Below are 27,351 nucleotides of genomic sequence, written 5' to 3' on the forward strand. Positions count from 1 at the left end.
CCAGTTACTTTCAACATGTAAAAACAGAAATAGACTTACAAATTTTTATCACTACATATCAATATACCACACCTACATACAAGTTGAGAAATACTTTTCACTCATGTTTACAAATGTACTTCATGATTTTACTAGTGAAAATGTTAAAAACCAGATGTATTCTTGACAGTACATGAAAATTCGGTTTTATGTAAAACAAATTTCTAATAAAATTTCCACACAAAATGCCAACTTATGGTACATTTTATTTTATTTTTTTTAAGTACATGATTGCTGAGATGAATTTGGGAGATTTCTTGTATTATTGACTCAGTGAATAATTACTAACAAAAGTGAAGGATTGTAGTTTAAAGACTTATTTCATTCTTTCCTAATTTTTTACAAAAATTAAGGTTGGTGAATCATGAACCTAAAACAAACAATCATTAAATCAAAAGAAACAAATTAGTTATAGAAGTACAATATAGAAAAGTGATGTACATTTTCAGAATGGATAACTGAAGTCAATCAATAAATAGATAGAAATAAAATACATGTAAGCAAATATTCTCTTGATTCCCTTAAGAATCTTCAAAATATGCGTCTCCCACAAATTGTCTTTAAATTTATACAAAGCTTACATTAATATAAAAGTGAAAAGTATCACACAAATATGACAGAGTTTAAATGAAATTCCATCTCAACTAAAGATAATGAAAGAACTGATCTCTAATAATGAAAAATGTTAAAAACAAATGAAATTAATTCCTTGTCTTTACATTTGTAGTTTGACAATAAAAATGAAACAATACTGATTACCTTCTGATGAAAGTTGCAAAAGCGTGTTCTATTTCTATAAATCTGTCACGATGTCATGCACAGAAAAGAACACTGTGAAATGTCATTAATAAATTTTCAATGACATCCATAGCCTGAAAGCTGCTTCACAATCTGTTGTGTAACTTTTGAAGCAAAATAATTCATTTGTTTGGATAAAATAAAACCTCAATCACCAAATCCAGCTGCAATATTTGGTTAAATGTTAGTAGACAAAAAACACACTATTGTACTGTGCATACACCAACCCACCCCTGAAGTACGAATTAAATGCCGAGGATATAGCTTACACTAGTCCAAGTAGGGCTTCCATAAAATGGCACTTCATCAAAACCATGTGATCAGCTATTGGTTATGCAGCTGTACAGTCCTGGTTTCACTATAGCTTAGGTCCTCAACTGCCATCATGACCTAGCAGAAGGCTCATTTAATATTGATATTTCCACATAACATTTTGTCAAGGAACTCAAATCAAACCACTGAAAATTAACTATGTTACATCTTTCACCCAAACATCATTTTAAAAAACCCACAAACAATGCCTTTCATCAGAGCAACATTTTAAAAAAAACAGTCCTGTAGTTAACATACCTTTACAAAGAACACAAACATACATTTACTTAAATCAGAATTTCAAGAAACAGAAATAAGATACCCTGTATGGTAATTCACAACTTATGGTTTCTTTATTAAATTCAAATTCAGAAGTATAAATCAATTAAATTTCCAATGAAAGATGCTATTCTAAGACTAAGTTCAAAATTAGAGAAAAAAGAAGTATCTTTGTTACATGTGCATGTAATAAATGATTGTTCCATCCATAAACAGGCATAAGGTAGTTATAAGGTTGAATGTCTTAAATTGTCCTATCCACAACAATTAATTAGTTATAGTGTTTAATGGGTTATAGTAAATCAACATTTACATAGTAATGATCTTGAATGTGTTATATTAAATCAATAGTCAAGCAGTTATAATGTCAATTGTATTATACTGTCCTATCCACAACTGTCAAGCAGTTATAATGTTGACTGTGTTACATTGTCCTATCCACAACAATTAAATATAGTTATACTGTTGAATGTGTTATAATAAAACAACAATTAGACAGTTACAATGTTCAAGAGGTTATAATAAACCAACAGTTAGGTAGTTACAATGTTCATGGGGTTATAATAAATCAACAATTACGCAGGTATATGTTGAATGTGATACAGTAAACCACCAGTTAGGTAGTTATGATGTTCGATGTGTTATATTAAACCAAAAATTAGTTATGACGTTCAATGAGTTATATTAAACCAAAGGTTAGGTAGTTATAGCATTGAATGTGTTACACTAAACCAACAATTAGATAGTTACAATGTTCAATGTGTAAACTAAAAATTAGTTATAATGTTCAGTGTGTTATAATAAACCAAAGGTAAGGTAGTTATAGCATTGGATGTGTTACAGCAAACCAACAGGTACATTCTTAGAATGTCAAATGTGTTTATAGTAAATGAACAGTTAGATAGTTATGATATTTAATATGTTACAGTAAACAACCAGTTAGACAGTTATGATGTGTGTACAATAGACCAACAGTCAGGTAGTTACGATGCTGAATACGTTACAGTAAACCAACAGTTAGGCAGTTATGATGTGTGTATAATAAATCACCTTATTCTTCTTATATAAAATGCATTACACATTAAGTTCATCTTTCCTGCCTATCTCACCTTGTCAGTAACAATGTTTATAAGTATATTAAAAGTTTCATACTGCTTTCTTGCAGGAAATGCAAACTTTTTCCTAGTGTTTTATATATTACTAACAAGATATTTTAATAGTTTCACAAAGGATATCACCCTGAGTCCCCGCTCCACAGGATCTGTCAGTAATAGACCTTTTGGCATCCACACTCGTTCATTCTGCTCCTCTATAAAATCAGCTATACTTTTTAGACACTATAAAGAATTTAAAAAAAATTTGTAAAAAAAATGATACAGACTCAAGTTACCTCATCCAATCCAGGTGGGCAAATATGGCTACAATCTAGCCAGTTAAAACTAGTTTACTCATATTCACAATATACACCAGCAAATATTGTTAGGCTTTGCTAGCAGTCCTATTCAAAGAAAGCTGTAATATTTATATATATTATTATACTCTGTACTTGAGGTTCAACACAGATGTCAACAACAGTTATAGTTACTGCATACATAAAACTAGAAGATTAGAAAGAAAAAAAACACCAGGGCAAACAGTCAATGAAACCCTAACTACTATTATTTTTATCCTGTATGTGATTTATTTTCAGTGTATTAAAATTACTGGTTATATCGTATTATTTTTCTACTACAAAGCTCATTCTGTATGAAAATACCAAATCTTTTGTAGAAATACATTTACAGAAGATCTTAAAAAGTCTTTTCTTCAGTTTTAATTGTTTAGTTATATTCCTATAATCTCTCAGTATTGTTAAAATTGAAATTAAATATCTATATATCCAAAAATGTTACAAAAATACACAGCCTTTCATAGGGTGTCCTAACTTTTTCACATGACTGTATATCTTGAAACGTAAGCTATTAGAAACAGAAGAACTACAAATATTTACATTTACAAATCTAGACAACTCAACATAATAACACACCAGTCATTAAAACTAAAAAAACAGTAAGTACTCAATAAATCATTATTGAATGTACAAATTATTACAAAAGTATTTGTATTAAAACTCTTGCATATTTGTACAAAAACAATCTTACAAATACTGTTAAAACTAGCCTGCAACAGACAAATCTACAACAAATAAAAAATATATTTATACCATAGCAGATATATATACTGTCTGTCCTCTACACTACTGAAGGTACATACTGGAATATCTACATACTTGTAGTTACATAGTATGATATATACAATATTGTAGGTACATTGTGAAATATATACACTCTTGTTGGTACATACCGGGATGACTTCACTTTTGGGATAACTATACTCTTGTACAAAAACACTAGAACAAAGGTTCCCAACCAGTGGATCGCGCCCCCTTGGGGTCGCGAAGCCTTGGCAGGGGGGTCGCAAAGCCTTGTTAGAAGTAGCTTGGGATAACATTAATTTTATTTCATCAATTACATTTTCATGCTCTTACATTTTTTTGTTTTGGTGCAAAGCAAAACGTGTGCTACGTTAGTTCAATGTCATTAGGTGATATTATGGATGTATTTATGTGTGCCTGTGAGTGAATGTGTATGTGTCTGCAACTGTATGTATGTGTGTACTAGTGAGTAGCGAGTATGTGAGTGCACGCGCATGTACGTATGCTTGTGTGTCTGTTTAGCTGTGATTTAGTGTGTGTGTGCTCGCTGTCGACATGTGAGTCACATGTCCGTTGCTGATTGGTGGATGACGAATTGCGTGACTGGCCACGCTCCCTTCCCTCCCAATACTTACCTCATCATTACTCTACCTGCACCCCCCACAAGTAGTCAGTGTAATATCTACAGTTGCCAAAGCGTTCATTATTCAACATTTTTATTTTATTTTAACAAGGAGATAAGTAAGCAGTAGAGGTGAGTTGTGTCCATGGCTAAACGGCACAGATACTCAGAATGCTACCTCAACATTGGCCTCACCACTGTGCTCGCCAACGATGGCATCCAGAAACCACAGTGTGTTTTGTGCCATGCTGTCCTGAGTGCAGAGTCAATGAAACCATCAAAACTCAAGTGTCATCTCGAGACGAAACATCCAGAACACGCAAAGAGGGGTTTGGATTTCTTCAAACGGCATGAACGGTGTCTTAAAAACCAAAGAATCGATAGAAGTGGGTCGTTTCAGCAGCAGAGTGCAGCCGTAGTGGAAGCTTCATATGAGATTGCATTCGAAATTGCTAAACAAAAAAAGCCTCACACGATTGGAGAAACACTTCTTAAACCCTGCATGATGAAAGCAGTAAATCTTATTCTTCAAAAAGCCAGTGCAAAGAAGATGCAGTAAGTATCCCTGTCAAATAATACTATACAGAGGCGCATTTCGAAAATGTCTATGGATGTAAAGGAACAGGTTTTGACTGAAATCAAGGGTTCCCCTTTGTTCTCCTTTCAGCTTGATGAGTCAACAGATGTAAGTTCATGCTCTGAGTTGCTTGTCTTCATGAAATACCCTAATTCAGGTGACATCAAAGACGAATTCTTATTCTGCAGTGCACTTGAAACCACAACAAAAGCTGATGATGTCATGGAAAAAGTTTCAACTTTTTTTCAAGACGAAGATCTACAATGGGAAAACGTGTGTGGGGTCTGTACGGATGGGGCACCAGCTATGCTGGGATCGAAATCAGGATTCCAGTCGAGAGTGAAGAAGTTAGCACCTCAAGCAAAGGGCATCCACTGCATGATTCACCGATATGCTCTCGCCAGTAAGACTCTCCCTGCCTCTCTGCAGGAAGTGCTTAAATCTGTAATCAAAATTGTAAATTATGTGAAGACTCAAGCACTCAACACTCGCCTATTCAAAGAACTAAGCAAAGATATGAATGCTGACCACGAAGTCCTTCTCTTCTACACAGCAGTACGTTGGTTGTCGAAAGGAAACGTTATTAATCGTGTCTTTGAAATGAAAGATGAAATAAAGCTATTCCTGGAGACTCAAGAAAGGAAAGATCTTGTAGCTCACTTGAAGATGAAGCATGGAATAAAAGGGTTGCGTACCTAGCCGACATTTTTGACCAGCTGAACAAACTCAATTTGAAGCTTCAAGGAAGGGAAACACATGCTCTCCTTTTTCAAGATAGTCTTTGGGCCTTTGTTTCCAAACTGCAGAACTGGCGTCGGAAAACCAATCTTGGAAACATCGCTATGTTTGAAAAACTTTGTGGAGTGACGGATGAGTCTCAGATCCAACTGGATCAGTTCCTCAAGGATGAGATTACCGAACATCTTCAGTCTCTAGAAAAGGAAGTCGGCGTTACCTCCCTGAGCTATCACAGGAACAGGAGGCCCTGGTAAGGAACCCATTTTGTACTGAACTTGATGTATCCAGCATCCCAGATGATATCCAAAATGAATTTCTGGATCTAAGGAACGACTCTTCAGCTCGTGATCTCTTCAAGGTGAAATCCGTGACACAGTTCTGGTGCGCTATGTATCAGTCATACTCCAAAGTCAGCATGATAGCTTTACGTGTCCTTGTTCCATTTGCTTCTACCAACTTGTGTGAGGCAGGATTTTCCACTCTTGTCAATATAAAAACAAAGAATAGGAACAGATTGGATGTTGGAGATGACATGAGACTGGCTCTAACAAACGCTCGGCCACGAATTTCAAAGCTTGCTGCTGAAATGCAACATCAGGCATCTCACTAGCTGGGTTGGATAGCTGTTCAAACCTATGTTAATATTATTTTAAAAAATATATGTTCTTTTTGTGAATTCAGGTTGAACCAATGTGATTTAATTTGCTAATAAATAATTACAGAATTTTTAAATATTTTTTTTAGATGTTTCTTTCCCTCTCCTTCACAGAAAATAAAAGAAAAATTAAGCTGCTGATAGTAAGCCCTAAGTAGGGGGTCACATGGGTTTCAAACTTTTAGGTAAGGGGTCGCAAGTGCCAAAAGGCTGGGAACCCCTGCACGAGAATATCTACTCTTTTAGGTGCATACTGCAATATCTAAACTCTCTTAGACATACCCTGTAATTTTCACAATATAATTTCCACAATATTACTGATACATCCTGCAGTCTCCACATTATGTAACAAGCATCATACCCATTCTAAAACTAAAGCATGTATGTCTATATGTGTAAGTGTTTGTGTCATTTTATCAATTTCATTGACCTTGTAATCACCTTATGACATACATGTAAATTGTCTTTTTCTCTTTTTTTTCTAGAATGACTACAAATTGTAACATGAAACTACAGCTGTTTATTCTAAACAGATTAAAGCTCATAACACTATATCTTTGTTTACACTTTATTATTTTACTGCCCTTTGAAGTGCATCTAACTAATAATCCTAACACATAGGTTGTAAATCACTCAGTAAATGTGTACCATGTTGAATGATATAATGCATGAATTACTCTTCAGCATACTTTGTGAACAATTTTTTGCAATTATTTTTTCTTTGTTTTCCTAATCTAACCTAAGTTTTTAATTTTTCCATTTTAGTTACTTTTATAACAATAAACGAAGAACAGACATGAAAAACAACAAATATAACACTTACCTGTCACCTCGTCTTACTTCTGTTGGTTATTAAGAAAATTTAAGCCTACCTTTTTTAAATTAAAAGTATTAGAATGCTAGTTTTATTCAATTAAATAATACAACTAAAAAAACAGAATAGTAATACTCACTAAAACTACTGATCCTTTAAACTTACCCTAACCATAGTGATCTGAAGATCATGAGAGAAACTTTCACACTCACGGCTAAATAAAAAATACTCTGAATATAAAACAATGCAATATATCATTTGATGGAGTTTAGCTATGCCTTTCTATTATGTATAAATAATATAGTATAAAATGTTAGAGAGATTGTGGCAATTTGTGAAATACAGAATGTGAAAGGTGGGGCAAATGGGGCTGACTATAAAGTTTATGACTCCATAAACAAATAAGATTCAAGGCAATAAACAATATTTTTTGCCTGAGTAATATCTATATTAATCTATGAGTAATTTAACTTCATTACTTCTCAAAGGAGTGGTAAATAAATTAGACAAAAGGTAAGACATCATAGATCTCCTACTAGGGGAGATTGAGGAGTTGTTTAAATATTTCCTTATAAAACTAATAACTTAAAAATTGATTTATTAACTATGTTTTTATGCCAAGTTCATTTCTTCATTGAGAATAAAGTAATTTAATTACATTTTGAGTGTAGCTCTGTAAAAAGTTATGACACACTCACTTTGATCTACATGTAGTAAGAGAGTTAATGAAACCCCTGTTATGTGTGTGTTTATATTTCTATAATAATGAAAGGGTGTGTCTGTATGTAACCACCATAATTCCAAGGGAAGAGAACCTAGAAACACTGGACAGATACTAAGTGAACCCTGAGGGTATGTACCTGGATATTACTTATCCATGTGTGTGTGTGTGTGTGTGCATGCTGCATGTGTACATCTTTTTAATGAAGCAAGCTAGCAAAAAAAACATAAAAAGTATGACTGCCATAGCTCCAAGAAGAAAGAATCTAAAATCAAGAAATTTTTACTCCCATACTAAGTAGACCCTTAGTGTATGCACATGGGTATTATTACTTATTTATGTGCACCTTTTTAACAAGGTAAGTTAGTGAAAAACTGCAGAGAAAATAAATTGTTCGGTATATTACAAATAGAAATCAGAGACAGACAAGTAGATGGCTGCTTGCATGCTTACATATGTGAATTTCTTAATGAGGCAAACTAGCCAAACCCCACATAGAAACAAAGTGATTTACTATGTACAACTTTTAATATATAGAAAACCAGTGCATATTGGTAATGTATTCCAACAATAGCTTGTATGTCATGTTGTTTAGCAACATAGGCATACAGATTATACTTTTACGCTAAAATTGGTACAGAATACACACACTAACATAGTAAACTAAAATATTGGGTTGAGGAATAATTCATGAGCGTTTTTTCAAGTTAAACAAATATATTCATAAATGAAACGCTTTCGCAAAATATTTCATGTCATTTGGTAGATAATTTTTTGCTCTAATAGATGGTGTGTTTGATTTTCGTATGCCTTTAATTTTTGCTTTCATTTTCAGCTCATTAAATGGAATGTCAAGTGGACAAAATCGAGCATTTTCGACACCATCTGCTTTTCGCATTTAATTTCTTGCAATTTCGTTTAAAACAATGCATACTATATACCTAGGTATTACATGAAATAAAGTATCATAATAAATGTTTTGGGTGTAATGTGTTCATGCATTGAAGTACTGTATAGTCTTGCATGTAATGCTTGAATGAAATTATTTAAAAATGCTCACGAATTATTCCTCAACCTAATACATCAATCTAACAACCCAAGTGAAGCTGGGTACTTTTGTTAGTGTGTTTGTGTGTGTATACACCCTTTTAAATATTAAAATATATATGTATACTGCACTTTAAATTAGTTTCAAGTACACTTGCTTATATACATCCTGCTTTCATAATTCCATTTTAGCACACACATACTCATTCCCCAATATTGTACTAAACAGTTCCATGAAAGTAAAGTGTAGAGTAAATACTGTATTAATCAGAAAGTTACTGTAACGTATTTTACCTTTTCATAATGTGTGTCTATGCACACATACAGAAGGTAGGCAGTCAAACAGGCAAGACAACCTTCACACACAGTTCGTCCACTCATTTTCTCAGCTTCAGCATATATAGAATTCAATGTTGTAATCATATGTTCAAATGTCTGCTTGTCAATCTAGGATAAAAACAAAAAATTATTCTTCTAACCATCTACTACATATTATAATGTTGTAAAGTTTGCTTTCAAAACATAATATTAAAAAAATATGAAACAAGATGTTTGGCATGAAATCATTAAAACCTTAATTCAATTGCTGAAGCCATACAAAATTTTATTTATTTGGCACAACTTGTACTTAAATCTTTACATTATATTTTTATTATAGTAACAATGTAAATGGAATATAATATTAACGTAGATATATCACTTCTAATCATTAATTTTTACTTGGAGGAACATATTAATTCTTTGTCTAGATTAAATAATATACTGCAAAATAAAGTGGTATAATTTAATCGAAAATGCGAGAACAACATTTACGAAAAGTCTTGCAGTAGCTAATTTTCATTAGTGGTAACTACATTTACAGTTGTTACAGTCATACAAGTAGCACTTTTTATAATATTCATTATTCAAATTAACTTTAAAAACACTGCACTGAACTTCACTGACTTAATAAAGTATGTCTTCAAAAACCCACAAGTAAGAATACTTAAGAATTAGTTCCATTGTCTAATTTAGCAATATCAGTTTTCACCTTTAGATAATATCAATTAATAATGTCAGTATAAAATATTACCAAATTCATGTATGAAGATGTGTCCAAATCATGCTGTGTTTAACAACTCTCAATCCTCTAACAAAACACCTTTCAAAGTAATCTTAACAAATGACTAAGTTACAGAATTCTTATCAAAGTAATCTTAACAAATGACTAAGTTGCAGAATTCTTAAGCTTATGACATTCATTCACTTTCACATCATATTTCAAAATTTCTTAAAATATAATTGATTTGAGATTTTTCTAATCTGTTGAAAATCCTTTTCAATTTTAGACCTGTGGAATTACCTTATCATCTGTAAAATGAACAGAACTTAATAGCACATCTATAGTTATACATAATTTATGCTCAGTCTAATGGTTTACCTGATTTCACTGAGAGGCAAATTTCTAACTTTTACTCCAAAAAAAAACTGTTAAAGGTTTTATATAAATATATAAACTAAAATTACCAGGCAAAGAGTTAGTTTTTAAAACTTAATTAACCCATAGTAAAATAAAAACCTTACCAAACCATCTAGCTCTTGTGGAAACTTTGTTTGAAACTTAACATTTGTTCCCTCAGAGTAGTCTCGCTGGACAAACACTTTACGGCAGCTAACCGTACCTCTGTTGGTGTCGTTCATGGTGTGATTCTAGCATAAAGTGAACACAACTAAAGGACTTGGTCACGTTTGGAATGGCTATATAGATTATTTTTATACTGCCTTGAAGTATCTTTATTACAGATGACAATTCAACACAAACAAACAATGGATTTTTCTTTGTGCAAATAATATTAATTAATTAATATACATATACACATACACACACGATATTACCACTGGATACTGTGGTAATTTGGTCTGTAGTTCTCTGAAGTTAATATAGGATCAACAGGTAAAATACTGGAAATGTTTGACCTATAAACATTTCTTTATGTTCCTGGTTCAACCTGAAGAACAGAACATTATCCAAAAACCAAGACGGTGAAGCAAATAAAATGAAGAAAGCACAATGTATAATTCCATAATTTCAGCCAGTATTCTATAATCTGCAATAATTTTTTTCTAGTTTCAACCAGTATCCTATAATCCACAACAAAGTTTTCCTAGTTTCAACTAGTATTCTATAATACACAACAGGTAGTTTCCTTAGTTTCAGTATTCTATAATCCACAAAAAAGTATTCCCAGTTTCAGCCTCTATTCTATAATCCATAACAAAGTTTCTTAGTTTCAACTAGTAATCTATAATCCACAATCTACAGTTTCCTTAGTTTCAGCCAGTTTTCTATAATCCACAAAAAATAAGTTTTATTAAATTGAGCCAACTGCAGTATCAAATGTTTTTGATATAAACAATCTAAGATATTTTTTTAATTTTATAGCTGTACAGCCATAGGTATTTGCAGTATTTATTTTTATTGGATATATTCTTTTTAACTGTAGTTGAAACAAAATAATAATTCAAACAAGACACAGACAGTCCAACACGAAGTAACAATAACTGTTACAAAAGAAATATATTCACTATTTATATTTTATTTTAAAGCACTACTCATACATAACCCCATTAAGCCTAGAATAAAACAATGATTGAGATGATCCTTAATTTAAATTTATAGACTCTAATGGTTAGAGAATTATGTATTTCTTGTGCCTGTGTTAAACAGTTTGCTGGGTATTCTTTCATAACAATTGGTTTTTAATGTATGGTATTTAAGCTCATCAAAACCATATACAAACCTGAAACTATATATATACAGCAAAAATACTTTTATACATCAGCAATATAATTTTTATCAAATGATAATGTCAACTTAGCAGATATGTTAACAGAAATATGTCAACCTGATTTTAAATACTGTTGAATGTAACAAAAACATACAACTGCACACTTTAGCCTTATTGTCAGATATAAAAGACTGTTTAGTGGAGGTAGTATTATTAATTTATTTATTTTATGTTTGTAATTCACTAATCTCAAGGCTATTAAACATTGTGTTAACAATCTATCTAGAAAGCTAAGTGATAGACAAGCAGAGTAAAAGTAAAGTCATGTGCAAGAAAAGTTAGGTCACAAAAGTAAAAAAATTGAAAGTTAACTGTCATGAGAGTGGATGGCCTGACAGTTGATATGTTAGACTAAGAACAATAGTTTGAAAGGTACAATAATAATAATTTGTCTTGTCAAAGGGTGTTCTAAACTAATTGAACCTACTTATGTGGACTTCAACAAAAGACAGACAATTACTGGAAGTGTGAAAAGCAGATGATTATTGGAAGTTCAGAATACAACTACAGGAACTCGCACTACAGCATAAGTGAATTACACATAGATACTATTGCAATAAAAATAGAGAAAAATAGGTTGGCTTGTCAATTGAATTCTAAAGCAACTGAATTGGCCTAAGTGAACTATTCACAACATGATGAGAACCATATAATCTTTAAGGTACAACTATGATCTCCATAGTGTGAAGAATTTTTGTACACATGTTCAACTTGTTTCAAATACATATTATTTTAAAAACAAGTGGAAAATGTGTTGTTTGTTTATTGTGAAATTTAAAAGTCACAGACACCTGCTGTAGAAGAAGTCTTGGCCAACACATCCATATATTTGCACTACTATATATACTACTAAAAAGTAGTTCCTCACACTTTGACATTTGTGTATATTGCTACCTGAATCCCAACATACAGTGGTACTGCCATCATTTAATATATGTTTTAGCATTTCACTGCAGTTGAGCTAAGTTGTTAACTTCAGCACTACTACGTAGTAAGAAAATATTAAGATACAGCAGTGGTTAAATTGTGGAATCAATGCAACTTTTCGGAATGTTGACACAATCGAGAAATGTTTGTCATGTTAGTCGTAATGCACCAACAACTACAAACTAAAATTACATAAAGTTAAAAACTGAATAATTTCCTTCTTAACAATGGTTTTCAGAACATCACAAGTATATCCCATTCCCAGCTTTTAGCCTAAAGTACCCCTTAACTGATCTTTGTTCATTCAAGAAAAGGCCTAACAACACAGGCATTATGTATTTGTTAAGTTTTGATTTTATTATGAATAATTTCATGAGTAAATTTATGTTACAAGCAGTAAGTTCTAAAATGTATTGCAAACCTTGGACATTGGCTGTTATGGATATCTGAACTAGAAATCAAGCATTTCAAACCAAAACTGAGAAAAAGACTTCTTACTTAGCTCATTTTAATCATGGTATTCTATTTTAATATATAGTATTGTCTGCATCTCCCTGAAATCACTTCTCTACCGTCTTAATGCAGTAAATGTTTATTTCACTCATATAAATTGGTCATAAAATGACACAACACAGAACACTAGATTCCTTAAAAGTTATCACTCACAATGAAATTTGTGTAACTTTGTTAGACTATAAAGTTTATTTACTATTGTCCAAAATAATTATCACCAGGAGGCAGCACAGCATAATCTGCATACTAGTGAGTACATAAAAACACAAGTTTATTTCATCACATTAACAATAACAGAGGTCAGCAAGGAGGGAAGTTTATAAACAATTTTAACAAACATGTGCCACTCTTCATGTAACTTTCATTTTGCACTTTAGGGAAGTAAAAGGACAAAACAGTTTTCAAGCAAGACAAGGCTCCAGCCTGCTTGGCAGAGACTATTTTATGTTACTAGGACACAAGCACAGTAATCAGCAGATGTGTTTACCATGACTTCTCAATCTCACCTTTGTTATGGCTATGGGACTACCTCAAATATGATTTACTATGGCATGCCTGAAACCTTAAAAATTGTAAAAGATATGATAAAATGTTAAGTACAACTAATAAAATATGAACAACAACATTTAGCTGTGTATATCTGTTTCCAAGCAACATACATGAATGATGACCACATTAAACACTGTTAACATGTTCACATTGAAGATATCTTTCTCATCTGTTCCTAGTTAATTTATCAATTCTGATTATTACAATATGTTAATCCTGTGCCATAATCCTACACTTTATAATGACTGATGTTGTTAAAGTCTGTAGAATAACATGCAGAACTCTTCATTTTCCAAGGAAATAAAACATGAATCTTCAGCAAGTCATCTTCAAATGTTATCTTTGAAACAAATAAAATATCATCAGTAAGTAACGCCAGCATCAATTAACCTTCCACGTTGTATCACACTCAAAGAAACACCAGAAGCCTGAGTGATATCAGATACAGGTCAACTACACAAAAATTGTTTTACTGTCCAAGAAATACCAAAAACCTGAGTGATACTAGACAAAGATCAACCACACAAAAACTGTATTACACTCCAAGAAATACCAGAAACCTGAGTGATACTACAAGTTTAACCACACAAAAGTTGTATGACCATTTTACACCAAGCAGCCTAATTTTAAGTATTGTTGATTTTCCTGGCATCAGACACAACTACAGTAATAGATACAGAAATCACTCAATTTATTTTGCATTCAAAATATAAAACATCCAACTGAAATATACTTGATGAAGACTGAATAATTTGGTATGGGTTAAAATGTACTTTTATTATATGGATTTAGAACTAATCTAATTCTCCTAAGCTAGCCAAACCTTGTATGATGTTATTGGGATTATGACCAACAACATGGCTAACAAAAAATGTATTTGTAATATTTACCCTCTGGTAAAAGCACACTACCTACACATATCAAAACATGTAATATTTATAAAGAAATACACTGGTGAGGTATCTTACTCTTTATATAACAAATAATTTCAATTCTTTACAGTAATCAAGAACCAATGCAGTATCACATCTTTACCTAGACAATGGTGTACATCTGACTGCCCTTTGGTTTCAGCTGCTTTAATTGTGTGTAAATGTTTCACAAGCTGTACACTTGATACAGTACACTCTCATTCAATTGCCAAAGGCAGACTGTATCCTATTTGGTGAATCAGCAGTCAATGGATTAAAGAGATAAATCCATGGATTTTTTTGGTCATAAATATATTAAGTCTTAACTGATTTTAAAATATAAGCCAATGATTTAATCTCTGCAGCTCAAAACTTCATGAATTGTCCTTTTTATATTAATGGTATTTATTACATCTTTATTTTGTAAAAACTCGTGTTTTTCAACTGGTGAAATATAACATAACAAATAGTTGTAATCATTTATCTGTTTCAGGTAGTCCATGTTCAGTATTCATTTCATACTCATGTACATACCTCTGTTTACTGTGTAATGAATTTCTTTCAATCTTCACTGTGGTTTAAAGCCATTCCTGTTTGTCTCCAACACATACTTTGACATTTTAAAAATACTAAATACATACTTAATTCAGTCACTAACTCTTTTACTGCCATGGGCATATGCATATCTCTTCTACAACACTTTACGGAAGCTCCAACCATCATGAATAAAACATATCTTTCAAACTTCCCACAGCTTACCAGTTTAAAATCTTAGAAACTAAACCTAATAATGAGAGTTGCTTTCCATAATTGTAGCTGTAAAAGAGTTAAGCATTGATGGTACAAACAGAAATTATTTGTTGGTGCAATGAAATAAATACAATATTTATCAGTCTAAGTAATCAAAAACAAAAAATTGTGTAAAAACCTACTAAGCTTATTTGTATAACAACTATAAAAACAAGATATTAAAAGTTAACTATCCTGATGTAATATACACCCTCGTGCAAATTAATTGAAACAAGACAAAAAATAATGATTTTTTCAATTTTTTGCATTTTATTTCTGAGAATTCAAAAATTACTCACAAATTAATACGATATAACTGCCTTTATTTTTCAGAAGATCATTAATCTGCTTTGGCATCAAATCCACGAGTTGACTGTAATCTTTACTAATTTTTGGATCGCGGTACCACACCTCTATTATGGCCTCAATTAGCTTATCATTCGTAGTACAGTCTTTTCCCTGAATACTTTCTTTACAAATAGCCCAAAGATTTTCAGTAGGATTTAAGTCTGGAGAGTTTTCAGACCAGTCCAGCACCTTTATTCGCGTTGTAATCATAAAATTCTTCACAAGTTTCTATGTGTGGCATGGAGCCAGATCTTGCTGAAAAAAGCCAGATCCATCTGGAAATAACTTTTTCAATTTTGAAACGACTCTTCTCTGCAAAACTTTGATGTACTGAGGTCCTCGCATCATACCTTCTACGATATGTAAGCCTCCAATGCCATAGTAGCTGAAAAAGCCCCAAAACATCTTCTTCAAGAGATGTTTTATGAACTGATTGATGTGAGATTCTCAAAGTTTCTCACCTGGAGATCTGCAAACATGCAGACTTCTTTGACCCTGTACAAAGAAATGAGTCTCGTCACTGAATAACACCTTCCTCCATTGTTCTTGCATCCAGTTCTTATATTTCAAACCCCACTGATATCATTTTTTCTTCATTGAGTTGGTAAGAAGTTGTTTTTTGACTGGTCTCCTTGCCTTTCTAACGCAATTTCGAATGGCGTAATATTTCTCAAAATATTGTCACATATCCCAAAATTAAATTGACCATACTGCAAAACACAGCTAATGATGCCATCTGTGTGAATAAATGACTATTAAAGGAAATCTGTGGGTCCAGCGAGCCTACACTGGCCACCACCATACTGAAAATGTAAAATGACCATTTGTTTCAATTAATTTGCACAAGGGTGTATATATTGTATAATAATTGAAATGTAACTGTATATTACAAAATACTGTCCACTAAAACAGAGCTAAGACAGGGAACATTAAAGATCATTATTGTTTGTTTGGTTGGAATTAAGCACAAAGCAACACAATGGCTATCTATGCTCTGACTACCACAGGTATCAAAACCCAGTTTCTAGCAATGCAAGTCTGCAGACATACTGCTATGCCACTAGAAGCAAGATGAGTTGTATATCAATGGATACGTAATATAATTGCACGTGCACTGCGTCAATACAAGTTATGTAATGTTAGCTAGGCATGATTAGAAGGTCAATATAATAAAAAATAATAAATATATATGTAAGTATATATAGATAGGAGACTTAAGCTACTTGGTCTAAACATTTATATTTTTATGTTATAACAGGTAGTCATTCTAACACAAAAAAGCCATAATTTAGATTTCCTATTTTCTTTTACTATGGTTATGAGGTTGGTTGAGTGACAAACCCCACATAGTTAAGAATATAGAAAATAAAATATAAAGTTTTACTGAAAATAAAACATTTGAAATCTATTTAGGAGGTTGTATAGATTATACAAATAATATTTGAAATTTTAGGGACAAAGAATAGTTCTTTAATCATAACATGAAATCACTTTGCACTCAGACTGGTAATGAAACAGACTGTTTTCACAAACAAATCTTTAGTAAGAATATTTCATTAAAAATCTGATTTTTTCTGTACAAAAAGCTTGTAATCTTTATGCAAGTACTTAACATGTGCAAATGAACTTGTGTATATTATATCGAGCCAGTTACAAAATGGTTACTAACTAGACTTGTGGTTGATGGTGTCAGTTATACAGTAGTAATGCGAGGTAAAAATGTAAATACCTAGAGAAGAATCAAACAGACACTTTAGATCAATACTCTTAATACCAGTTATAATAATATACTTATCACAAGGGATAATTTGGATCTTCAAGGCTGTTCCCACACATGCATCCTTAAGATTGTCACACAAATGGTTAAAATATAAAGTTAAATAAAAATAAATAATCCACTCAAAAGCTGTACCTCCAGATTTTTATTTTGAAAAGTTTTTTGTTATAATCATTTTAATTCAAGTCCTAAGAAGCAACACTAAAGGAATTCCAAGAATTTCCTGAAATTAAAAAAGTTGTTCTCAGTTGTCTCAACCAGATTGCTAAAATTGCAGAACTACGATACGGTGGAAACCAGTAAGATATTATTGCACTTGTGTGGCTGTCCAACTTTGTGGACTTTGTTCTTAGCAAATTTAATTAATTCAACACCAGTTTTTAATCTGAAAAATTTCACTTTTACAAGCCACAATCTGAAGTTGAGAAATTAAAATGTTATTCAGAATTTTATAGTCTTTATACATACAAGCAAGAAAACTAAACACAATAGATGTGAATTATCTTCTATTGGACAGTGTGTCTCTTGAGTCAGTTTATTTTAGGTACTTTACTGACAAGATGCTGGCTGATCAGATAGAATCTAACCCAGATTTTGAAGAATAAAGAAGTGTATTTTGTAGTGCAAGAAAGTTGTACAGAATTATATTTACTGGCAATGGAAGTGTGTAAATGAGAAGATGCAGGTAGAAATATATAAATCTCCCATAAACAAAATACTAAATTACTGTATATCACACCATAAGTGAAAGATGACTACAGTACTATTAAACATCAAGTGTTCAAAGTTTACTTCAAGGCAACTAGTTGTAAATCAGCTATAATAAAATTGCTAAACCTTTCCACCACCATACAATGTTCAACAAAGAGCTAACATTAAAAACAAAGTGTCAACAAAATGCTGTTAAACCAACTAAATTTGTTGAAATAAAGTTTTATCATAAACTGTATGGTTCGTTATATGGACCATATAAACCCATATATATATATACACATATGTATATGTAACTGTACAACTCGAACAAATGTCAAAAAATGATGAACAGGGGTAGTACAAAGACAATATGTTGGCTTAGAAACAGGCTGTTTTACATCATATCATTGGCTGTAAACAGATAATATGTTGGTCTGGCAACAGTTTGCTTTACATCATATCCTAGTCTAACTTATTATGAAACCAATGGAAATACATCATCTCTTCTTTACTTTCACAGGTACATATGCATGTCCATACTTTAGTTTTACCGACTGGTTGTTGACTATCTTCATTTTTTTAACAATATGAATTCACACACATTGGTCTTTAACACACATATTTAATGAGGGCATTTTACATTACACATTACATTTTACAATTTTTAAATTACACATTTTGATAGCATTATGCCAATGAGATGGTGACATGGTATTAAAGGTCAGTTTACAGGTATAATTATTAATCACTTTTTGTTAAATATTAAATACATAATTGAAATTGCAAAATAAATCTACTAATTTTGTGGCTCTACAAATAAATGGTGTGTAAATATTTGTTATTTTTCTTATTTAAAACTTGATAAAAAATCCCTGGTGTTTTTTTTATTTTTCAAAGAAGCTGCCACATAGCGGTTTGTGCATTTTTCTTTTAAAGATCATATTTATATGTCTGCTGATAATAAGTCAGCTTTGAAATCAAATGTTTACACAGTTTTAGAAAAGTTTAATTTTCAACTTTGGGACAAAGCCAAACCAGATCAGAAATGAAAGATTGCAACCATCCTCCCATTGCTCAGAGTAATGAATATTAATGCCATGGATGCCCTAAACTGAAGCAAGCATTTGCTATTTCCCAAATTTCCTAAATTGTTTTTACACTAAAAGATGAAGGCTGTCAAGCAGAATACTTTAAAAGCCCCCACATTAAACAGAACAATATTGTGCACAACACAGACTGAAAAAACCAAGAGAAAGGGTTTGTTTACTTTTAATTTCACACAAAACAACAAAAAGCAGCAACTGACTAGAGGGAAGGCAACTAGTCAATACCACCCACTGCTAACTCTTGTGCTACTGTTCTTCCAACAAACAGTGAAAATGACCATCATATTATTAAACCCACTGGCTGAAAGGGCAAGTATGTTCAGTGTGACAAGAGAGAGGGAAAGTATCTAACTGCAAAGATGTAACTGAAAACATGGATGCTAGAAGTAAAAGTCAACCTTAGTACTGCAGAAAATTAATTGTTGCTAACTCCTAAATGAAAACTGTTTATAACTCTAATTGTAATCACTTTAGTTTCTATATCTTAAAATATGCATCATATACAACCCTTCTAAAGTATGTGTATTTTATGATAGTTATGAGAAAAATCTTTCATATAAAATTATAAAGGTAACAATTATTTTTTTCTCTTTTAAAATTTTGTTCGAAGCATGCTAAAGTTTAAGCAAAAACTTCTAAGATGAGAAAATGGTACATTTTCTATTACGTCTAAAATAACATACCAAAAGTTTAACATTTCTCATAAATACTGAGTAATTACTGAATTCTAAATGCTTGTGGTCAGAAATGCAACACCATGAAATGGAAACACATTGTCCAACTTGTAACGTACATTTTACAATGATTAACTCGTACATAGCAATATTTGAACAGTTAGTAATGTATAACGAAGAACAGCGCTGTTTATTATAGTTTCCTAATAACAGAGATTTTATATAATTGATATTAATACATTCCATCAGAAAGGTTAAAGGAACATAGACAGTACTTGTATAAGCATAACCACTCTACCTGCCCAGAAGCCATTTTCATTATCTTCATCCGGGGAAATTACACAATGCCCTCTCATAAGCAGGAGAAGTAATTATTCTAAATAAGAATTTATGCGTGGCTATATCATGATACTAACTATAAGAATAAAATACAAACTATTCAATAGATATACATACAATTCGACGGAAAATAGTTGTATTGAAATTTTATATTCTTTGCTTAGGAGAAATTCTCATTCTCTCGCCCACTAGGCCCAGCATGGCCAGGTGGTTAAGGCACTCGACTCGTAATCCGAGAGCCGCAGGTTTGAATCCTCGTCACACTAAACATGCTCTCCCTTTTAACCGTGGGGGCATTATAATGTTATGGCCAATCCCACTATTCATTGGTAAGAGAGTATCCCAAAAGTTGGCTGTGGGTGGTGATGACTACCTGCTGTCTTACACTGCTAAATTATGGACGGCTAGCGCAGACAGTCCTTGAGTAGTTTTGTGCGAAATTCAAAAACCGAACCAAATTTCCCCTTTTATACTTATTTTAATCATTTTAATGTGTATTTGATGAAGATTGTTTCTTTCTTTGTATTTGAATTTCACGCAAAGCTCCACGAGGACTGTCTGCACTGGCCGTCCTTAATTTAGCAGTGTAAGACTAGAGGAAAAGCAGGTAGTCATCACCACCCACCGCCAATTCTTGGGCTACTCTTTTACCAACGAATAGTGGGATTTACCATCACATTATAACGCCCCCACAGCTGAAAGGGCAAGTATGTTTGGTGTGATCGGGATTCGAACCCACAAATTTGATGAAGAAGTAAATATAGTAATAATGATTTCGTAGTATTCCGATTAAACAATAAAAACATGACATCCTTAGACTTTGTAGACAATAAAAAAATATTAGAAATTAGCTAACAAGATTGAATATGGAAAGTTTTTGTGATAAATAATAACTTCATTAATCACAACAAATTACAACGAAAATGTTAACGATGTACGAATATTTGGTAAAAATAAATAAAAAATGAAAGAGGGATGTTGAATAAAATTGAAGACAGAGTAACCCATGATTTGACTTGATGAATTAAATGAAAATCAAACTAAACAGATGACCGAACAAAGAACTAACTATTAATTTAACATAAGTTGTGTGTAGTAAATCTTTATTAAAGTTATTTTTCTGAATTCTGATGCAGTTTTTACACTTTGTTAATCACATACGTGTTAACCAGATTTTTCAAAGATTCATAAATCAGAATCCATCAATCCATAATTAATAACTAACAGTTACACGGGATACTTATTGACCCACAAACCAAGATCCATCAATCCGTCATTCATAATGACAAGTTACACAGAGTACTTGCAAACCCACAAACAAAGATCTGTCATTCATAACGACAAGTTACTCATTTGGTGTACTTTCAACTAAGGCTACAGCAGTTCCTGAGGACCTATGACAAATTATTAGTGATACTTATCCATTTGCACTTGATACAATAGTTGCATGTCAGAATTTATGGCAATATGCAATAATTGTTGTCCATTTACAAAATTACAATCTTTATCTTTGCAACCTTTGGGAAAAGGTACACGATCGTCTGTCAGCTGATGGCGTGACTTTATTATCACATCAGGATATATTCCAACATACATAAAGTTTCTTTGCTTACAATAAGGTAGATTACAGAAATAATATACAAGAGACAATGTTTGTCATGTTTATTAATACTTATCAAAGTTGTTTTTTTTCAGATAATACTACTCAAAGTTATAAATACTAATGGATTGATAAAACGGCATATGGTCCGAAACAGATGTAAACTTTTGTTTTTATGATAACTGAAATTTTCAAGTCACAGCAGATGGTTAGGTTGAGTTTTATCAGCTTATGAGGCTAGTAAGACCTAAATTTTACAAACACATAAAACCAAGATGTTAGAAATGTTGTTTCTAGAAGGCTTAGAGGCTAGAGTAAATTTACATTCCAGCATACACTTAAGCTACACATTATGTTGTTCACTGTATACTGAAATTACACATTGTATGTTAAGTGTGTACTAAAGTTACACAATGCATTATCTGGTGTGTACGCAAAGTTCATATCATGTTGTTCAGTGTCTATTTAAGATACTTATGCTGTTCTTAATTTTGTATCTAAGCTATGCAATACGTGTTATCCAGGGTGTAGTGAAGTTACACATTACGTTTTGTACTGTATACTCAAGCTACACATTATGTTGTCTAGTGTATACTTTAAGTCAATATTACATATTATTCAGTGTCTTCTTACGTTACACGCTACATGTGATTGAACATAAACTTAAGTTACACTTTATATATTGTTCGTTATGTAGGGAATCCTGTGGGATAATCATAGAAATATCAACACCATGTGGATGTTTTCGTGTTTGATTGTTTTGATTTAAGGGTATTATTTTTATTAATTACTAATGTAATGGCTCTTCAAAAATGACAGAAAACCATTATTGAATAATTGATGAAAATTATAGATTTCAACTAAAACTAATTTGTCTGTACCTCCAAAATGCACTTGCTATTCACTTATTTCATTAGTCTCGATGTAAAGTTTTAATCACCACACTTTCATTAAAAATAAATTACGGCAAAAATGAAGTTTCATCATGAAGAAAGGTATGTGTGCATTCTGAAAGAGAGTTAAATAGTACTTTTGGGCCTTTTTGTTCTATTCCAGACCAGAAATGAGAAAATCAGTGATGTCGAGAAAACCCACTTGTAGAGAAAAATATATATGTAAAAACGGCTCGTTTGGGTTGAGATTTTTTTTTTTTTTTTTACGTAGAGGATAGAACAATGTTTCGACTTTCTTCGGTCATCGTCGGGATCATTTTCTCAACCCAAACATTTCTACATATATATAGAAATGAGAAAACCTAGTGCAAACACTTCGACATAAATTTACAACACTTTTCAGATGAGCCCAACATGGCCAGGTAGTTAAGGAAATCAACTCGTAATCCGAGAGTCGGGAGTTCGAATCCTCTTCACACCAAATATGCTCACCCTTTCAGCCGTAAAGGCGTATTAATATGACGGTGAATCCCACTATTCATTAGTAAAAAGAGTAGCCCAAGAGTTGGCTGGCGGTGGGTGGTGGTGACTAGCCGCCTTCCCTCTAGTCTTATAGTGCTAAATTAGGGACGGCTAGCGCAGAGAGCCTTCGAGTAGCTTTGCGCGAAATTTAAAAAACAAACAAACTTTTCAGCTGCACATGGGATAAAACGTATTTGATGACAATGAATGTTTTATTTTATTTATGTTTCAAGGCCATGTAGTAATATATATATCAAAATACCAAAATAATATATATTAATTAACGTTTTTTCACCACTTAAAACTTTTAAAACGGTGACTCTACTATAACAGGAATAGTCAGCTGATATGTGGTCTAATTTAAGCATTCTTCCTAATACATAAACGTAAGGTTTAGCTGAAATAATATTTCATACATTTTATTTTGATTTTCGTACAGCGGTAAGTCTACGGATTTACAACGCAAAAGTCAGGGGTTTGATTACCCTGTGGATTCAGCAGATAGGCCAATATGACTTCACTATAATAAAGACACACACACGCTCTTTTGGCTATAAATATACGTCATAAAACTTCAGAATTATACTATTTTGCTGTTATATTATTGAAGTTATCAAAAATAAAAACAAATTAACATGAACATTGAGCATTCAACACAAACGCTACAATTTGCCTAAGAACAATCAGTTAATAGTTTTGTTGCTAAGCGACGAATTATATTGTTGAGGATTGTTGAAAAAGGAATGTGAAAATGTTCTCGATTGAGTGACAAAAGGATTAGGCCTTTTCTGGATAGTGAGCAAAGAAACACATTACAATGTTTTGTGTGTGTGTTGTTTTGTGTCTCACACACATGTCAATAAAAGTAAAAAGATACGTGATGTTTTTTGATAATGTTCTCACCACATCAATTGCAACTGGTGTCGTGGTTTTACAAGCATGATACTTCTGCCTTTAAATAACAAAGATACCATGTTCAAGTTCTTTGTTGAGTTTATGGACAATATTTAAAATACAAGAGAGAATCCTCAATAGTCGCGTCATTTGAATTTTGTTTAGGCAAAATTAGAGTAAATTAATCTATGATAACTTTCTTTTTTTCGTGGTATATTTTGTGCGCAAGCAATATCTAGCTTAGAGCGCTTGTATACTCGATTCGATTTTATTACACATCAGGATCTTTACCATCCAACCCTCGAACTGAAATTCTTTTAAGCAGAATTAGAATAAATTAACTTATGAGACTCTGAGCGTGGTCAGATAATCAATTGAAAGAGTTTGGTCAACAGAGCTCAAAGCCATGATCAAATCTCTTCAACAGATGACGGAGCTATTAGCTAAATGTTTGTACATTTAAAAAGAAACAAAAAAACAACAACAAACAAACTGAGAGCCATTATATGAGCCGCTATTCCACGTCTAAGAAATCTGACAAGAAAATTGTGGTTTAGTGTTTTTGAAGCATCATGTACGTAACTGATTTACTGTTATACATTTATTTTAAAATCTGCGTTTGTTTCAGTTTGATACATGTGACGTATATTGTTGGGTGCGTATTGCGCAAATCCCGGCTGTTCTCTAAATAGGTAGAACGTTCTCAAGAGTAAGAGTCAACAGTATGTGTTTTACGAAGACGTTAACGTAATTTCAAATATCGTTGAACGTACAAGACTCTCGCCTAATTGATATAAAAGCAAACCGAGACACAGTAATGGAATATTTTTGGTCGCTAAAGTCGGCATCCTATAAGTCTCGGAAACTATACTTGTAATAAGCGCTCACTGTTGGGGAACTTACAGATATTAGACCATGAACGTTTATATTTATTTCAAACGTTCAAATTTCTGTGAATTAAATTCAGTCGTTAGTATTTCTACGAGAATATTAAATGTATTCATCGGTAAAAAGTCAGCTTGTAAACAGTGTGAGGCCGACGAAGAAAAGACAGCTGATTAGTTTAAGCGAGGTGTGACAAAATCAACTCAGAATTAATTTGCTCGTCGTGGATCTGGACCATCGATAAGATATTCAGTTCTACACCAGATAAAAGGCTCAATATAGTTTGAAAGTTTGTAAAACTCTTGTATACAAACCAATATTTGTAATAATCGTTATTATAAATTGTATTTTTGTTTGTATATTAGAATATATTCGTGTTATGAAAAAAAATGTGTGTATCAATCTTGTTGGCAAATATCATAGATTTGATACATATCGAAATTTAATTAACTTCTAAATTAAAATTAAAATTTCTGGTTGTTTGAAATCATAAAAGGTAACGAACGTAACATAATAAATCGGAAGATCGTCTGAGATAAATTATGATATGTAACACGAAAAGCAAGCAAAGTTTGCAACACCACCCATTTTATCAGCTTTGTTACGAAATTATGTGAATACAAACAACTTTGTTACGAGAATACAATTACAGACAGCCAACCTCGACATCAGGGGCGTAGATGTTTTACACCCGATGGGGGGATGATTTTTGCAACCACTTATGTGGACTGTTCAATTTGCAAATTGGTAATCTCTGATTACGTGAACCTGAAAGCTGTAAACATGCAGTCACAGAGTAATCTTGTTGCCACGATACTTGCATGTATACTTAGGCCTACTGACTGATACTTACGAACTATCGCTTAGATCGAAAACCTTAGAAGCACGCCTATATTAAAGACGTACATTTCGGCTACTGAAAAAGCCTACATCTAGGCCTAATTATGTAATTCGATTGGTAAGAACACGAGAATCACAAAAACAAACACAATTTGTAGGCCTGTGATGCAATAAAACAATTCAACAGACCAAACTGTAGGGGAGACGATTGTATGCACCATAACCCACACCTGAAATGAAGGGGGTGTATACCCTCCATCCCCCCCAGGATCTACGACATATATTCTTGTAATGCTATAACAACACCAATGTGCCATTAATCTTGTAGAAAATCAACTATGTTACACCACTCTTCAACTAAACAACAGCAACAACAAAAAATGCATTGCGAGGCTAGGTGGTTAGGGTTCTTGACTCGCAATCTGAAGGTTATGAGTTCGAATCTCCGTCCCACCAAACATGCTTTTCGTGGAGGCGTTATAAGAAGTGATGGTTAATTCCACTATTCATTGGTAAAAGAGTAGCTCAAGAGTTGGCGGTGGGTGGTAACGACTAGCTACTTTTCTTCTAGTATTTCACTGCTATATCAGGGATGGTTAGCGCAGATAGCATTCGTGTAGATTTGCGCGAAATTCAAACACTCCAACCGCACACCATCAAATAAAATACGGGAGAAAGAGCTCAAAGAGAACCTGACCCTCCAGGGTACGAACATACAATATCCAAACACCGAGAGAGACAGAAATTAAATACATGGTACACTACTTCAGACTTCCACATCGGCAAAATTTTTAGGCCTAACCTATGATTCAAAATTAACCTGGATTAACCATGTAAACGATATTAAAAACAAAGTCTGGTGAAGAACCAACTATGCTAGGAATCTAACTGGCAAGAACAGTGAAGCATCTACAGACAACATACTAAAAATTTACAAAACATATATTAGACCAGTAATAGACTACGCAGCTCCAGCATGGATAACTGCAAGCGACAAAATAATTAAAACCAAACTACAAACAATCGAAAATACACTCCTCACAACAGCATACAGAGTTCCAAGAACTACATCATCTCAATTCATACACAAATATTTAAACATACCAACCATACCAGATAGACTCCTACATAGTACAATAACGTACTTCGATAAAAATTGGATGAAAAACGAATTACTATGTCAACTAGATAGGTACCTCATACATGATGAAGATAGTCTTAAACATCTCTCCCCAGTCAACATACATTTTAAAAATAAAAAAAATAAATACATAAATAAATAAAAAATAAATATACAATAAAAATGTATGTATATATATAATGAATTTAAAAAGTGCCACCAACCAACTTGACATCTTGCTGATAGGGCAAAATAATACCCATACATGTATCACAATACATGGACATTACCCTGAAAAGGGTCGGAGAAATATTCAGTTCACTATCAGTTACTGCAAGACCACATAA

General features: G+C 32.5%; 1 protein-coding gene across 6 annotated transcripts; it reads right to left on the reverse strand.

Annotated features, from left to right (window-relative positions):
* Nucleotides 1–225: 225 nt before the first annotated feature.
* Nucleotides 226–27,306, reverse strand: LOC143255483 (golgin subfamily A member 7-like). Of its 6 annotated transcripts, none has more exons than XM_076511211.1 (5): nt 27,229–27,306; nt 10,360–10,485; nt 9,091–9,243; nt 2,664–2,765; nt 226–1,262 (listed from the first exon to the last, which is right to left on the reverse strand). In XM_076511211.1, the coding sequence occupies exons 1-5, from the start codon at nt 27,289–27,291 to the stop codon at nt 1,221–1,223; spliced, it is 486 nt and encodes a 161-aa protein (XP_076367326.1). In that variant the 5' UTR covers nt 27,292–27,306; the 3' UTR covers nt 226–1,220. The 6 variants fall into 6 exon arrangements, with proteins under 6 accessions (XP_076367326.1, XP_076367327.1, XP_076367325.1 ...); XM_076511212.1 differs by lacking the exon at nt 27,229–27,306 and adding an exon at nt 20,210–20,345; XM_076511210.1 differs by lacking the exon at nt 27,229–27,306 and adding an exon at nt 20,187–20,282.
* Nucleotides 27,307–27,351: the final 45 nt, after the last annotated feature.

Source organism: Tachypleus tridentatus, chromosome 7 (assembly GCF_004210375.1).
Source record: "Tachypleus tridentatus isolate NWPU-2018 chromosome 7, ASM421037v1, whole genome shotgun sequence".
Lineage (NCBI taxonomy): Eukaryota > Metazoa > Arthropoda > Merostomata > Xiphosura > Limulidae > Tachypleus > Tachypleus tridentatus.

Coding starts and splice junctions, on each gene's coding strand:
- LOC143255483 (XM_076511210.1), bottom strand. CDS start 20,267: ATGAGAGGGCATTGTGTAATTTCCCCGGATGAAGATAATGAAAATGGC. Junction 10,486..20,186: donor GAGTGGTTATGCTTATACAA/GTACTGTCTATG, acceptor ACTTTATGCTAG/AATCACACCATGAACGACAC. Junction 9,244..10,359: donor CACAAGAGCTAGATGGTTTG/GTAAGGTTTTTA, acceptor TTTTTATCCTAG/ATTGACAAGCAGACATTTGA.